Source organism: Bombyx mandarina, chromosome 06 (assembly GCF_030267445.1).
Source record: "Bombyx mandarina strain Sakado chromosome 06, ASM3026744v2".
Lineage (NCBI taxonomy): Eukaryota > Metazoa > Arthropoda > Insecta > Lepidoptera > Bombycidae > Bombyx > Bombyx mandarina.
Window position 1 is genome coordinate 227401 of NC_143213.1, and position 18061 is coordinate 245461.

General features: G+C 39.0%; 1 protein-coding gene across 4 annotated transcripts in view; it reads left to right on the top strand.

Moving 5' to 3' along the window:
- Nucleotides 1–18061, top strand: part of LOC114251607 (immunoglobulin superfamily DCC subclass member 3) — a 121982-nt gene that overhangs the window by 63435 nt on the left and 40486 nt on the right. For all 4 annotated transcript variants that reach the window (XR_016323239.1, XR_016323240.1, XM_028185942.2 and 1 more), the window contains exons 2-3: nt 8081–8240; nt 9471–9595. Coding sequence is in view for 2 of the 4 variants with exons in the window: in XM_028185942.2 (XP_028041743.2) it covers nt 8081–8240; nt 9471–9595 (285 nt within the window). In the remaining 2 variants the exon portion in view is untranslated. The remainder of the gene's footprint in view (nt 1–8080; nt 8241–9470; nt 9596–18061) is intronic.

The following is an 18061-nucleotide window of genomic DNA, read 5'->3' on the forward strand; positions in this document are numbered from 1 at the left end:
AGTGAGCTCAAATATTTTTTACATAAGAATAACTCGCTTTAAAGATTCTCGTTGAATCCCCAACCCTAGATCTCAGCGGGACGCTAACCTAGATTGCCGAGCAGCGCGCGGAATGCTGCACCCGTCCGGCTGCGAACAACTATATGACTATTCTCTAGATAAATAACGGTGTTATTGTACCCGATCGCTGCAGAACGTTAGGGCTTCGACCTTTTAAGAATCAAACATTCGCATTATTTTCGTACGGTGTAGCGAGATCTTGCGAGACTTATGGTGCATATTTTAGGATCTTAAACGAATTACTGGTGGTAGGACCTCTTGTGAGTCCGCGCGGGTAGGTACCACCACCCCGCCTATTTGCTGCCGTGAAGCAGTAATGCGTTTCGGTTTGAAGGGTGGGGCAGCCGTTGTATATTTTGTAAGTTATACCATCGTTACAGTGGTGGGAGTCAGTGGGACTGTCAATGAAATGAAGAATGGCTCCTATTGCATTACTAAACTTTCTAATTTTAGATTCAATATTGGACAAAAAAGAAGTAGTTCCTTAAAAACGTTAAAAAATGATTCTTGAATTAACCCGAAGCCCGACCTTGAGGTGCTGGCCTTATGTGGAGCTCCCCACGTTCGTGTTGTGCAATCTCGCAACCTTTGTACCACCCTATTCAATGTCAGAACTAACCTACGTCTACTCGAATAGTCTAGATACTTGACATTAAAAAGAAAAATGACGACATAAATAGGATAATAAAATTAATGGTCAACAAACTTACCCAGATATCATTTAAGCGATTGTAATGTTTGCCAATTTCAGTGTTGGTTATTACTTTATTGCTTACTGAGAAGAGAGTTTCTGCGCGAGCCAGACGGAGAGAGCTTGGAAGACAAACAACATGCTCATTGTCCATTGTTTTTTCAAGTCAATCTTTTATTACGAGATACATACATATAGAATAACTGTAATAAATAACAGAATAATTCTTCATCACGATTATAATTATAATTTGCGTAATTACTGGTGGTAGGACCTCTTGTGACTCCGCACGGGTAGGTACTGCCACCCCGCCCATTTCAGCCGTGAAGCAGTAATGCGTTTCGGTTTGAAGGATTGGGCGGCCGCTGTAACTATACTGAGACCTTAGAACTTATATCTCAAGGTGGGTGGCGCATTTACGTCGTAGAGGTCTATGAGCTCCAGTAATCACTTAACACCAGATAGGCTGTGAGCTCGTCCACCCATCTAAGCAATAAATTAAAAAAAAAGAAACTGGTTTTCTTATTCTGTTATCTTTACAGCTTACAGTAAATAAATAATAACAAAAAGTATAGTCAAGTATCAAAACGAAACAATAAAATCAATTCCGTGTTTTCGCGATTACAATGATATACAAAGGAACTCTGTGAGTGGAGCATCGAACGTGCTGCGGAATGTTTTGACATTCTCTTTTGTCGATATTATTGCTGTAACATTTTCACGATATATTTTAGACATAATGGAGACTGTAGTGAGAAATGGACAGGCTATATTATCAGAAGTTATATTTTCGAAACATGTTTACAGGGGTGTTATTGGCAATTCATCTTTTGTAAGCAACTATCACGGTTGTCCGTTATCAAGATGTCACAGTTCGATTGAATTCGCATTTTGTCTATAGCTATAGTTGAAAGCGTATTTACGGGATGGAATGTTGACGAGTGCTCACAATTGGCGGCATGTAAGGGCGCTTAGGTCTCTTGCTCCTATGACTTTATAGGAAACATGTGCATCTATTGCTTCGAATGTTTAATCAAATATAAATGGTCAATCAAATGGCTAATTAAAATTGTCAATTAATATTATAAAGTATCAAAACATATTATTGCGTCATGCCCAGCTTCCATTTGTTAGTTTATTTCAGAAAATTTCGTAACAAACACATATCGATAGCACGCTACGTAGCGCCATCTGTTGTTTCTTGTAGAACACACTAATGTAAGATACGGGACTTGTTCCACCCTCCTCCTCCCGTGTTGTTGTATCTTGGAGAACAAGCGCACAATTAATTAAATCTGAACAACGAAACTAGGATAAAGTGAACAGGTTTTCGCCGTCATATGAAGATTTAAGTTTAGGATTCTAATAATGTGGGGTTTGTTCAGAATACAACAGACTTCTGCGGCGGGAGAACACTAGTTTTCGTGTTACAGTCCTCAAACGGTAAAGATGGAACCCTTATTATATCGGATGTCCTTGTGGCTCGTCGGCCTGTCCGACACTTAATACAGTACCTATTTCTTAGGAACAGTTGGAAATATCAAGTTGAAATTGATCCCAAATGTAAGGGTCTCTACGGCGGAAGGAAGTCATAATAGTCATAATATGGTGTTTATGGGTTTCGATAGCCATTTGATACCAGCCGCCTGCCTGGGCATCCAGAAGCTGTTTGCCGCTGGGTAAATTGTCTTGTGAGACCGCACGGGTAAGGACCCAGCCGTTTCTGCCGTGAAGCAGTAATACGTTTCGATTTGAAGGGCGGGGCAGCCGTTCTACTGTAAAATTGGGACTTCGAACTCACTCACACAGCTCGTCCACCCATCTAAGGAATAAAATAAAAAATATATATTGTAAATCAATATAGAACTATTGGTTTTTCGCACTATTACATTAATAATGCTTCTCCGCATTCCTCGACCATACACAGCACACTGTGGAAGTCTGCGTGTCCGCTGTTTAATAAAACCTGTTATAACTTTACAAACATGCTCTTAATTTCATTCGTACTAATTTATATTTGATCACCAAGAAACAAAGCCAAAAATGCTATGGTCGCGATGACAAGTAAGAAAAAGACAAAAGATTTTCGTTACGATCAGTGAGAGAGACAAAAATCTTAACTTGACCTGCGCAACGGCCTAGTGTAGACCCTCCAGCGGCCTTCTGTGTGCTTAGTGTGAGTTTTTTAACGTTCTCGATAAGTTAACCCAATTTTGTATACAGTTGGAACAGCGCCCCTAGCGGCAAACGTACGCAAACGATCCCACTCCATACAAATATGAGTTAACTTTTACGCTATCGACAACGTTAAAGAACTCGCACTAAGAACACTGGGTCCGAGATCTTTAAAAATCAAAATGAAGATTTGCTATCACTTAAACAAATTTATAATAGTAAATCAGAAAAATAATCAAAGAAGCTTGTAGCCACTTATCCAATATTTTAGCCAGTATTTCGTCCCATTCAACTTAAACAATATATTAAAATACTTTATTTTTCTATTTTTTATTTGATTGTATCTATTATTTTACACGCAACAGTAAATTTAATACAGTTTTGTACGTACTACTCTATTAAAATCTGTACAAATTAATATAATAGAAATAGGTATAATAGGGAAACCTGAATACGTCATGTGAATATCTTGCTATCTCTCTTGACGCGAACACATTTATTGCATTGAAGTCATCTCTTTTCTGTCTGATCTGTTCTGAAGTCAATTTAGAAAGTATACATTTATCAGTTACTTATTTCTGTACGGATTTAAAAATTTCTGTCTGTTATAAATTTATTATCAAGAAATCATTACCATTGTGAAAATATTCTGTAAAAAAATTCTGTTACTCTCCGTAATTACGGGCAACGAGTTTAGGGCGGAACAAATATCTGAAGAAACTCATCCGGTTTGATTAACGAATTTTATTAATCTAAATTTCCACTTTGCTTAGGCTTAGCTTTTTCATTTCACCGGTTCCTTGTTGTTTCTAAATGTAACGAAATTGTATCTAGCAATGGCGTCGAATACTTTTTGCTATCCATCTTTTATATAAAATCAATCATTGAGTTGAAATGATGTTTTAATGGGGTTTTTAACAAACATAAGACGTTTTAATCAGGATCTCACCAAGATGGCACCGCAGTCACAGAACACTAAAATGCTGTTAAAATGTAAATATATCCAGCTGGTCTTTGTAAATTAACACATTTGCATTTATAATTTGTTATTAAAATAATTTATTAAAAATTAATAAATATAATTTTTAAGAATGTGCTATATGAAAATTTGAATTATAAGATTAGATTAGTTTTGTGAATGCACTAGAACTTTTAAATGATTGTTCAAAACATATCTAAAGAGATGGCTTCCCCAGCCAGGGGTGAGTTCTCGCAGCCATTTTCAGTACAGCTCTTGAGAATAAGCAAGGACCATAAATGGTATTACAGATATTTAGTTTCAACAAAACTAGTCCATCGATTAGCAATTTTTTTGAACATTGTCGTTGTCCAAACAACTAGACAATGTTCAAACTGTAAAATCGAGTTCTTAGTTCTCTGCAACACAGACTCTGCAAAGCTTCAAATCACCGGGACTCATTATCGAATCCAAATAAGGTGGGTGGCGTATTTACGTTGTAGATGTCTATGGGCTCCAGTAACCACTTAACACCAGGTGGGCTGTGAGCTCGTCCACCCATCTAAGCAATAAAAAATAATCCAAATTACATACCGGTTCAACCCGATAAATTCGATTGGCTGAAAAGTACACCTCAGAGTCGAGTTATTAAATCTTGACAATTTAAGATATTCTACACGCTACCATTTAGCAGCGTTCAACACGAAATAGTTCAATTCTAGAACTATTTATATCAAATCTTAGCATTTATGCATACATATTTAGATGCTATATATAATAATGAATGCAGCGCGCGGCATCTCCGAATGGTAAACCGTCGACGTCGCCCAAAGCACGTCATTACGGATCCTCCTGATCCATTAACGGTGCCTTTAGGCACCACAAGCACCGGTCGCCATCCTCGTCGAACCCGTCGCTTGTGACGAAGGGCTCGACGAGCGAATTAACCCATAGACACAACCCACTGAGTTTCTCACCGGATCTTCCCAGTGGGTCGCGTTTCCGATCCGGTGGTAGATTCTGCGATGCACTGCTCTTGCTAAGATCAGTGTTAACAACACTCTGGTTTGAGCCCCGTGAGCTCACCTACACACGTTAGGGTGAAGCTGAATAGCCTCTCAAGGTTATCAGCATAGGTAGGAAAAAAAAAGCGCGGCGCCACTCACGCTACGGAGGTTGATAACTGCGGTAGCTACTAATTATTATTCTTGCATTTTCTTGTTATTTTCTCGTATAACGGAACCAAATCAGGGTTGGCCTCTTTGTTACGGGTATCAGAAATGCATTTAAGTCAAGAACAGGGACAGGGAAATATACGACCCTCGCACTCTCTCTTTGTTCTGATAGATTGATAATAAATAATAGTTTAAAAAAAACTACACAATACGCTTTTATAGAAAATCCAACTAAAAAATAGAAAATAAATTTTAATAAATTTGAATTAAAAATAGTGTAATTATTGTAAAAAAAAGCGTGGGATGCATGATATCAGTAGTTATAAATATTTTATGAACAGTAATGAGTAGAAGGGTTATTTTGATAATATTCTGATAGAATAATTTTTTCTTACACTATTTTGAACTCAAATTTATTGAAATTCATTTTCTATTTTTAGTTGGATTTTCTATAAAAGCGTATTGTGTAAGTTTTTTAAACTATTATTTATTTTATTTATAAAGACTAGTGCCCGCTCATTGTACGATGTTTGACGACAGTCACTGGCGACTCAAGATGCTTATCGATTGCGTGTAGTATGTTTTTCTTATGTTTTCAAAGACACTGATTTGGCATGCAGGATGAGTTCCGGCACGGAATAGATAAATAAGGTTATTATTTATCTATTCCTTATTTATCTATTCCGTGAGTTCCGGAATAGTTATGAAACAAAATAAATAAGTCGAGCTATAAATAAATAGGGGGAAAGATCTAATATACCTGTCTCATTTTTGCCTATTATTAAAGATGAAGAAGTTCAAAAGTAAGCCTGCGATTAATTTATTGTCACTCAATGAAATCAAGTCCGTCGCCATGTACCTTTGTGATTAAAGGATTACCTGTACTAGCTTTATGACTTTGCAAAAGGCCTCGTGGTTCGTATTTTTTGGTTTAGTCAGGGTTCAACTCTCGAATCTGTATTCTGTAATTCTTGAATATATTCGTACTCTATCTAGTCTCATACCGGTATATCAGCAAGCGAATATTCTAGCTCTTTAATTAATCTATGGTCAGCAATAGACAAAGTCGGGTCTATCTATGACTCTTCAGGATATTATAGAATTGGTGGTAATGAGTGGTTCGACGAAGCTGCCGTCTGCCAGCGATGATAACCACCCAAAATTAGCTAGGTCGTATGCTTTTCGACCCAGGGAGCCGGCGGTTGTGTCGCTGGCGGCTGCCGCTCCGGCGTTTGGGGGATGGCGGGATGGATCTAATATGCTCTGCGTAAACCCTGTCCTGCCGCCTCAATAGCTCCGACTGGGCTCCGGCTCGGTCCGGGCTAGGGCGCCGGCTGTGAGCGGCAGGAGATTTTCGCCGTGCGGGTGGGGATCCGGCGATTTTCTCCTGTAGAAAAAAAAAAGTTCGTATGCTCGTTTACCTTCGTAGGTACCAACACGACTGGTCCGTCATTAAACTTACTGAACGGTGTCTCCGGGCTTGTCTGATGGCGCATGGCGCACGGCATAATTATAATATCGTTTGGAGAGAGGGAATCTGTACGTAATGTCAGATCTCGATCTCATAAGCGAGTTGCGTTGTGGAACATAATAATCAACTTTCATAAGGGATTTTTTATCCTGTTTTGCCTATTCTAAGTCCTTTCCATTGCTACGTATATAATAAGGTAAGTCAGTCTCTCTCTTTTTTACTGGTGGTTGGACCTCTCATGAGTCCGCACCGGTAGGTACCGCCACGCCGCCTGTTTCTGCCGTGAAGCAATGCATTTCAGTTTGAAGGGTGGGATAGCTGTTGTAACTATACTGACACTGTAGAACTCACATCTCAAGGTAGGTGGCGGCATTTACGTTGTCTATGAGTTCCGGTAACCACTTAACACCAGGTGGGCTGTGAGCTCGCCCACCGATTTATCTCATAAAAAAAAGCGATGATGTTATTTGCTGTAACCCGAGACACGCCGAGACACGCGGAAGGTTTGCTATTCCTGAACTTCGTAAAAGGTTTGCGAGAGTTTCGGAATTTATAATTTTCGTTTATCACTTTGGAATTGGATATAATTTTCATTCATGTTTTCGTAACTATTTCTCTGACTAATTAGCTCAAGAAGCGCAGAAGCTGCTGCCGATTATATGAATGCGAAGGTGTGTGAAGATTGATGGATGTAGATTAATCTTTCACGCAATACTACTGGACGGATTTTGATGAAACTTCACGACGTCATTTTTTCTTTTTTTGTCGTTGTAGGCAGACGAGCATACTGCTCAACTGATGTTGAGTGGTTACCGTCGCCCACGGACTTCAGCAATTCCAGGGGCAGAGCCAAGCCGCTGCCTACCGCATAGCTTATATATCAGATTAGCACATAAGCTTACAACGTACGATGGGGCCGCGCAAATCGTTCCAACAGAGGTATGATTGTCCGTACAATTAGCGAGAGTCGCAACGTGATCGGGGCTCAATCGTTACCTTTATCAATATTATTTATTAACATCCAAATTTATTTATAAATATATAAATTTAAACAAGTACATTATAATAGTATGCGTAAATAAGGCGGCAACAGGATTTTACAACCTTAATAATACTAATAGGTTATATTAACAATCGTGTGACCTGAACTGTGTACTGTGTGTGTATACGTTTGTGTAAGTTGTGTGCGTACGGGCGCGTATGGGCGTGTGTGTTAAGGGGAAGATTAATTAAAACTAGTTTGAATTATGAATTTAAAAGTTTGTATGTTGTTACTCGACCACGCGAAAATGGTGGGCCGGCGTTCAATGAAATATCTTTCGATAGTTTTCAACCTGAATTAGCATACGATAATTATAACATAGCAAATGATTGATAAGACCATGAGATCGCCGGGATTATTATAAATCACGCGAAGGTGTGTTCACTGGTTCGTGATTCCTCTGTCAACGGCTCGGGTAGTTGAACACATTCTGAATCTCAATTCAATCAAGTGTATAATCGGAGAGCACGTTAATAACATAACTTTAACGAGCCTCTCTTGTTTATAGATTTACCAGTGACATGGGCTCCCGCGCGCACGCTACTGCCGTGCGTGGTACCCGACGGAGAGACGCTGGTGGTGCGCGGCCCGCCACTACTCGTCGACTCCGATGACCAGAACCGTCTCAAGCCTTACGTTTGGATTAAGGATAACGAAGAGATTAAGCAGTAAGTAAACAAAATGCTGCGCTGTTAGCTCAAAGCTAGCTATCTACTCTACGTAGGGTATGTTATATATGTGAGACTTCTATGTATCTAATTGTATGGTGTAACGGTTGTCCTTCTCTTTAAGCCTGACCGCCTTAGTCGTTCGGAACAGAAAGAGACAGGGAAATATACGACCCTCGCACTCTCTCTTTGTTCTGATAGATTGATAATAAATAATAGTTTAAAAAAACTATCAAAATACGCTTTTATAGAAAATCCAACTAAAAAATAGAAAATAAATTTTAATAAATTTGAATTAAAAATAGTGTAAGAAAAATAATTTTCTTGTAAAAAAGCGTGGGGTGCTTTTCAGGATATCATCAACCCTTCTACTCATATCTGTTCATAAAATATTTATAACTACCTACTGATACCATGCACCCCACGCTTTTTTTAAAATAAAATCATTTTTTCTTACACTATTTTTAATTCAAATTTATTAAAATTTACTTTATATTTTTTAGTTGGATTTTCTATAAAAGCGTGTTTTGTTAGTTTTTTTAAACTATTATTTATTTTTCATTTTTTAGTTGAAATACTATTTTTACAATTTTTTTTTGTTATTATTTTTTAATATTGAATTATCATTGGTCCTTAATAAGTATCGAGTATCAAATTTCGAGTTAATCCGAGGTTTTGAAGGGGGTCAAAATCATGTTCAAAGATTCCGTTACAAACATACATAGGTCTGAAGCTAATAAAAGCGTATTATTTTTTTTGTTATTTTTATTGCCGTATAGGCAGACGAGCATACGGCCCACCTGATGGTGAGTGGTTACCGTCGCTCATGGACGTCAGCAATGCCAGGGGCAGAGCCAAGCCGCTGCCTAACGCTTAATATTCTCCACAAGCCTCGTTTAAAGAAGGACATGTCATAGTGCTCGGGAAACACCGTGGAGGGGAGCTCATTCCATAGCCGGATGGTACGTGGCAATAAAGACCTCTGGAAACGCACTGTGGATACACGTAGTGGCTCCAGGCAGTATGGATGAACTCTACTCCGGTGGCGGGCGGTGCGATGGTAAAAACGAGACGTTGGTATCATCTCGAACAATTCCTCAGGGCACTCCATTAAAAATATAATATAATATAAATAATTAAAAATATTAATTAATTTAAAAATCCAATCAATTCCTTCTTGGAAAAAATAAGGAAACATAATAATATAGATTTATCATTATTTACGCGCAGGTCGTTAACGAACGTGACCCTAGAGGTACTGCAGAAGAAGGATGGCACCAGCGAGGGGGTCTACCAGTGCGGGGTGAGGCACCATGGCCTGGTGTTGGGCTACCCCATTATTCTCAAGTTTGCCTGTAAGTATTTGAAATCATTTTTATGTACTCTAATTAAGCGGCCAGACCCTGTCACGCCGCCCGCTAGTCACATACTGTAGACAGACCAACCTGTTTTATTTGGATTGGTTCGTCAACTATTACTAGGTCCACGGCGAATATGGTTGAAAAATATGTATTTCATACAGTTCGCTAGTCAATGAGACATTGGAGAAAAAACCGAAAACTAATGTAAACATCAATATTAATTCTGAACAAATATTGTCAGTCAACGTTTATGAACAAACACAACATCATTCCTCGTACACGAGGAACTGTTACCTACTTTGTCTTGGCTTATTTTTCTCAGTTTCCGCGTACTAGTTATCAATCTCTTCAGATAAAGACAATAATAACAGTATTTTTACCCTGAATAATAAGTCATTGGCAATGTAATTCAGCCAGAGAAGCCATTTATATCCGCCACGACTCGGGCTCCGCGGAGCCATAACTTTAGGGAGAATAACAACATAACTGTTTTATTTATGGTGACTCGGCGAAAATACATGGCGATCCATCTTCGATGATACAGTTAAGGGATTGGATGCCCTTGTTATCGGAACATAGTACCGGGGATCTTGCCCTCAAGGAGCCTCTGCTGCTTCCACTTACAATTTAAAGTGAAAAGTTTCGAGATTATCGCGTTCAAATTTACAATCCTATACCCAAAATGTAGCCTGCGGTTTCGCTCTTTTAGTTCTAAATTTTGGTTTAAGTATAATTTTTTTATGAGCAAGGAGGAAGGAAGAGTAATATTGGTGTTAGGTCGTGTTGTAGGTATGGTGGATACGCTTATAGCTTGTTTATTTGTACCGCGAATTTGAAGATATAGTCGTTACACAATGTAATGGAGACTCCAGTGAAGGTTACGGTAGACAGCGGCTTAGCTCTGTCCCTGGCATTGCTGAATTCCATGGGCGACGGTAACCACTCACCATTAGGTGGGCCGCCGTATGCTCGTCTACCAGGGTAACAAATAAAAAAAGGTGCACCTATTTCGCGGCCCACTCTCTTCACGTGGAATATAAAAGATCTTATTCTTAGATGGAAATATTATTATCTAACAGGCTCTTAATACTATCTCTTGTTTTAATGAGTCCCTTATATTGTTTGTTATTGGCGTTGTTATAAACACCGTTCTCACAGGTAGACTGAAGAACTTAGTTAAGATGTTAGGAGCTATTAAAACTGCTTACCTTCTTTCTATGTTTCTGGGTGTTATCTGGGACTCGATCACTCGACCTAACTACTTTTTATTTATTTATTGCTTAGATGGGTGGACGAGCTCACAACCCACCTGATGTTAAGTGGTTACTGGAACCCATAGACATACACAACGTAAATGCGCCACCCACCTTGAGATATAAGTTCTAAGGTCTCAGTATAGTTACAACGGCTGCCCCGCCCTTCAAACCGAAACGCATTACTGCTTCACGGCAGAAATTGGCAGGGTGGTGGTACCCACCCGCGCGGACTCACAAGAGGTCCTACCACCAGTACTTTATGAACGTATGGTTTTTTAATATTTCAAAAACGGATTCTACTCTTTTATAACCGGAAACCATAATTCCGCTTCTAGACGGACGATTTTATTGTTAGGTTGTGGTTATTTTACGTACACTATGTCCAGAATATATGAGGCCGTCAGCGCAAAAGTGGCCTAACCTTATAATTCATATTCGTGCTTATGTATTGGAAATTATTTAAAACATAATAAATTTTGATGCAACATCGACCTATCCCTAGTTTCATCCATAGATAACAGATGTCTTGGCAAACATTATTTTAGCGTGTATTTTTTGCCTACGAAGTATTGTAAAGGTAAATTCGAACCTGATTATCTCCATACTAACTGTGGTAAGCTTAGACCGCTCTTGCACTGATGGCCTCATTTATAGTTCAGAATACAACTGCAATCATGTCTGCTTCGGTAAACATCCAGTATTGAACCTAGACTCGGTTCAATAGACACATAGGTGACATACATACGCACGCAAGATAATTGCTCAATAAGATTGTCTTCTTTTATTTAGGCAGCGTTGATCTGGGATATCTTGTATTCAGAATATCAATAAACCTTATTCGCTACTAAAATGATTTCCATTTGCGACGTTCAATTCAAATTGTGATGGGTTTTCGTGAAAATGTATTCTCTTGGCTTGTTTTTTGTTGAGGATGTACTCAGTGGATGAAAGCTTTACTCAGTAACAGATAAACAAACGATAATTGTTGTTTATCTAACTCAGATGTTTCTGTATGTCCAGAGATGTCGTTTGGACCGACAATGCTGTGTAATCTATCAATGTGTCTTGGTGATAATTTAGATTTTTCTGTGCGAGGCTATCTAAAAATTTCATGACAAAATAAATAAAAATTACGTTTAGTTCTCGGTTAACTATTTTTCTTTTTATTTCTGACTAGCGACCCGCCCTCGCTTCGCTTCGGAAACATTAAAACACACATGAAACCAAAAAATAAAATAAAAAAATAAAATAAAAAAAGTAGCCTATGTTCATCAGGGACAATGTCGGCTTCTAATGGAAAAAGAATTTTTCAAATCGGTCCAGTAGTTTCGGAGCCTATTCGAAACAAACAAACAAACAAATCTTTCCTCTTTATAATATTATTATATATTATATATAGTATAGACAACGGGACAAGTGTCGATATACGGGTGTAATCTAACTACAATGAAATCTATTCGTAAGCAACAACTCAATGACTATGGTAATTGCGCGTTTCTGTCAAGATATGAGGTTCACTTGTTGGATCTTCGATGCTATATGTGTATCACGTTATTGTAGCGAAAAACGATTTAATTATGATAAAACTCCCTACATTAGTATATGTAATGTTTTAAATATAATGATACGTTTTTAATATGAAATTTAGTTTGGAATTTTAATTTTTTTCTTAGTTTTTGTATACAGTGTTGGTTTACCATAATTATATAACCCAGTTTATAAAACTTTTAGACTATTACTAGAAATAAGTTCATAATCACAAAGCGTTTGTTGGTGAACACAAAAGTAAATAATGAAACAAATCATGCCGATTCTGCAACTGACTGAAGTGTTTTGTTGCACGCATCGAGTAATGAAAAACGATTGTATTGGATATAGGAGAGGTAGAGAGGAGAGGTATAGAGGTTTAAATACCTTAAAGGTCGGAACTTATATCTGGAATATTTTGACCTTTCGTGAAACAGCCCTAAAATAATATTTACATAGGAAGTGGTTCTGTGGATCATTTACATAAAATTTTATGAACCTTAAAAATTGCTTAAACAAAACATAATATTGTTTTTATCATTAATTAGGAATCCGCAGCGGCGCGGCGTTGTCTCAACCCATCTGCTTTTTTATTAGAAAAATACTGGAGCTTTTCTAAGGAAGGCCTTGCCTCTAATGTTGATTTATGTTGAAGAAAAATCTTTTGACATGGAGCCAAGATTCACGAATCACTTCCCTTTGTGTATCCTTTGATACATCCATCAACTTTGACAAGTTAAACTTTTATATACTTTCGAGTGCACATATTTGTCTCTGGGCACTTTGATTTAAACTTCCGCGGCTAGGCTAGCTGGCCTAGCTCAAGGTCTACTCGATGCTAGGCGATCGCTCAGTATTAGTAGCTTTCCATTTCATTCGTACTAAATTCTATCTTCATCCCTTCCTCTGTTAGTACGGATGCTAGTTCGTGTTGTGATCCTGCACGGATGCGAAGCCAATATGCCATTTGAATTGTTTTCTTCACTATCGGGGTTTTGTCTGATTTAATATCTAAGAAATCGCTTTATTATTATTATCGCATTATATTGATTAACGTCACTTTAATAAAGGGTGTCTCGGCGCCAATTTTAAACTTTAAACATAAATATCTCGGCAACCAGCGGGGATAGCGGGAGGGGAGCGGTAGCGTTCGAGAGGTGATTAGTGCGGATTTTTTATTCGCCATGTCGCAGTGGTCTGGCGCGCATAAACACAGCCCCAAAGTTACTGTATGGTGCGCAATATCGTCGGAAAATATCATCGGACAATTTTTCTTCGAGAATGATCGAGATGTATCTATCGGTTACAGTCACGAGCGAACGCTATATCGACATCATTGATACGTTATTGTGCCCCAGCTGAAAGAGAGGATGTTGACGAGTTAAGTGTATGGCTTGAGCAAGATGGTGGTAGGATCTCTTGTGAGTCCGCGCGGGTGGGTACCACCACCCTGCCTATTTCTGCCGTGAAGCAGTAATGCGTTTCGGTTTGAAGGTAGGGCAGCCGTTGTAACTATACTTGAGACCTTAAAACTTATATCTCAAGGTGAGTAGCGCATTTACGTTGTGGATGTCTATGGGCTCCAGTAAACACTTAACACCTGGTGGGCTGTGAGCTCGTCCACCCATCTAAGCAATAAAAAAAAAAAGATGGGGCCACAGCCCACACAGCTAGGGTCACCATGGACCCACTAAGAGCTTTGTTTCCGGGAAAAATCATAAGTCGCTTTGGAGACATATCGTGGCCACCTAGATCGTTCGACTTAACCCCAGCTGACTTTTCTTATGGGGTATATATCAAAGCAAGGGTTTATGATAACCCATAACAAATTTGGGGGATCTGAAGACGAAAATAGCGACAGAAGTGAGGGGCATATCAGGTTCTGCGGCGTGTCTTTGAAAATTCGATAGTCCGCTTTGAAGAATGCATTCGCCGTGATGGAAGACATCTTGACAGTGTTATATTCCATAAATAAAATCCGCACTAATAAACTATAGTTTCCTGAAGTTATTATTATAAATACAATCTTTGTTTTTTTTTGTAAATATTCAAATAAAATCAATTTAAAATCGGCGCCGAGACACCCTTTATAATCAGCGAGTAATTTGATGATTTTGGATTGATGAAGATGGATTGAACTCTGTGAAAATAAGGTCTGTTCTCCAGACTAATTCATTTTATCATGTTAATGATTCATAAGTTAAAAATAATCATAATTTGCTAAGTCTCAGAAGATAATAAGAAATCTCCTACATTGGTTATTTCCTTGTAGATTCGGTTTTGGAGTTGTTGTCATAAAATTTAAGAAGGAGGTTTGAAACAATTATATTGAAATAAATTGATTTGAATTTGTGAAAGTATTAACACAAAATTCGACAAAATTCTAGAAAAATATAATTACATCAAAAGGTTTCGGCGCCATAATTTCACGAACGGGTTCACGAATTGAATAAATAATAAATTTTAAAAGCAGCATTTTTAATGTTATGAGCATTTGTTCAATTTTAGGGCTCGACGAGCAAATTGACCCATAGACACAGCCCACTGAGTTTCTCGCCGTATCTTCTCAGTGGGTCGCGTTTCCGACCCGGTGGTAGATTCTGCGAAGCACGGCTCTTGCTGGGGTCAGTGTTAGCATCACTCCGGTTTGAGCCTCGTGAGCTCACCTACTAGTTAAGGTTACGCTGAAATAGCCTCTCCAGGCAATCAGTATCTGTAGAAAAAAAAAAACATTCATGGGCAGTCAGTAACGCGTTCACCACAATCGCTCAGCAAAGCTGAGTGCTCTGAGGAATTGTTCGAGATGATACCGGCATCTCGTTTTTACCATCGCACCGCCCGCCACCGGAGTAGAGTTCGTCCATACTACCTGGAGCCACTGCGGTCATCCACAGTGCGTTTCCAGAGGTATTTTTTGCCACGTACCATCCGGCTATGGAATGAGCTCTCCCCTCCACGGTGTTTCCCGAGCGCTATGACATGTCATTCTTCAAACGAGGCTTGTGGAGAGTATTAAGCGGTAAGCAGCGGCTTGGCTCTGCCCCTGGCATTGCTGAAGTCCAAGGGCAACGGTAACCACTCACCATCAGGTGGGCCGTATGCTCGTCTGCATACAAGGGCAATAAAAAATAATTCCAGGGCTCGGCTTGGCGAAGGAGAAGTACCAAGTAAGGAGTTCATTCCAGAGCCCCGGTAATTTCTCAAAAAATAATATGCTAGCAGAACAATGTGGTTCCAGTAAGTAGAGAGGTACTCTGCAGCTGTGGTGGGGTGCTGTGATCAATTAATGTAAACAGGAGCACAATTTCCTTATATCCTTAATTGGGATACTGAGAAAAAAATCGTAGCAACTTTTGGCGAAAGAAGTAAAACGTTGTTTTCGCTTTAGGCTTAGTATAAAAGGCTGTCTTTTCTGTGGTGTGGAAATATTTGCGTAAAGCTTTCACCTCATTAGCGAGATTCATTTTGCGTTTTGTTTGTGGTTCCTTGAGGTTAATGACGAAAATACCGGAAGCGGAAATGAGGTTTTCTTAGTAAAATGGACCTTTATAACTAGTACTGAAAAATCTCTAAGAAGTTTGTATGACTGCCTGAAGCAAGACCGAGTCTCACTCGTAATGGCCGTTGTACAAATAATGTTTTTTTTTTATTGCTTAGATCGGTGGACTAGCTCACAGCCCATCTGGTGTTAAGTGGTTACTGGAGCCTATAGACATCTACAACGTAAATGCACCACCCACCTTGAGATATAAGTTCTAAGGTCTCAAGTATAGTTACAACGGCTGCCCCACCCTTCAAACCGATACGCATTACTGCTTCACGGCAGAAATAGGTAGGGTGGTGGTACCTACCCGCGCGGACTCACAAGTTGTGCTACCACCAGTAATGTGTATCTTAAGCCCCGTCTGTTTGTTGATTGCGCAGTAACCGGTCGAGTGATCATAAGTATTGCTGGTTTTTTTCTGCTAATAGTGAAACATGCTCACAGTCTTTCTCGTGAGCTCCAAGGTGAGTTCACGGGCGCATCTTGCGAGAGTTTGCTAACACTTGACCCATTAAGAGCAGTGCTTCGCTGAATCTACCACCGGATTGGAATCGCATAGGTATACTGTATGGGTAATCGTATATCTGTTGGAAAAGCAGCGTAATCGTAGTAGTGTAAGTAGTGAGGATGGACTCTGACTGTAATTGTTGTCATGCCCAAATCGCGTTGCAGGCATACACCCTACATTCTAATTTAACATAATTTTATTTATAAATAATATTAGAAATTAGTCCGCAAACATTGGTTCATAACTGATGAAGTTATCGCGTCGATTTAATTTGTTATTGTAGATGTCTATAGGTTTTTCTGGATATCTGCATAAAAATAAAAATTATGGTATTGTCCTTGGCCAGCAGAGCATATGGCCTTTGCTCCGTAGACCCACGGTCTGCATGCTCTTATTTCCAATTGTGTGTGTGCGACCGTATTTTGAAAATGTCGTCAGCCCGATAAAGGTTTTTGTCTTATTCCTTCTATGCTGTGACAGCTACCCACCTAGAGAAATAACCGAAAAAGAATCGCCTTACCTAGTATAGATGCGAGCTACATAGATGATAGATGTTTGCGTATAGGAAAACACGGTCGAGTACACAGAGGAAAAGAAACATATTGAAGCCATTTTTTTACTTTAGCTATAGCAATAAATAGCAAACAAGGTCGCTAAGAAATTTTCCGCCCTCCCCGCGCCGCCGCTTCCACCCCCGCCCCCCAGTTCTGTTATATTAAAAGAGACTAAACCACGAATGTGTAAGTTTTTCCCTTCTCATGCCCAAACACGCGTTATCCTCGTTTGTGGAACTTTTTGTATTTTCAGTGGTGCGTCACCAAGATTGAAAGATAGGGGGTATTATCACTTAATAAATACAACCAGATACAGCATCAGTTAACGAAGAACTTTGGGCACGTAACAGTGTCTTCAGACTTGATGACACGTGAAAATGTTTGTGTCTTGAGCTCGTGAATATTTTGTTTTAATAAAAAAAAAAACTACTACATTGTATGCCTCTGAAAGTTATATTTCTTAGAGCCCACGCTGGTACTGGCGTCCGGGCAAATTCTTAAGTAAAACATTGATTTGCATCGGTTTTAAAGGAGTATCATCCATAAACCCTATCCAAGCATGGTGGCAAATAAAGGCCGGAAGCTGTACTCTGTCGTATCTTGTGGGCACTGAACAGATGTCTTTCTATTAGAAGTGATATTCCCCCAGTAACTCCTGACTACGTTCAAACATCTCGCAAACTAATTTATTTCATAAATACTACACGTTGTCTTTGTTATTCATTAATATACGAAAACAGGTTTTCGGAAGCCTCGTATTTCCCTGATTTTTAGCAGGGTCTCCGTATTTGAATTTATTTATTTATTTTTTGATTGTATAATATAAAATAATATTTCATTAGGTAGTATTATAACTAACCAATTATGAGTCAAAATCAACAGCTTACCATATTTTGAACAATGTTTTCGTGCAATGTCCCCTTTGATTAGTAAAAGGTTTCAAAACAATAGAAACACTGGTTTGCGGGCATGGTTGCAGCCATACTAGATGTACCACTGCTAGGACCTCTAATTTACCCGTATTAGTACTATTCTAATGAGGCAGGACGCTGGAACCTTCTCATTGAGATC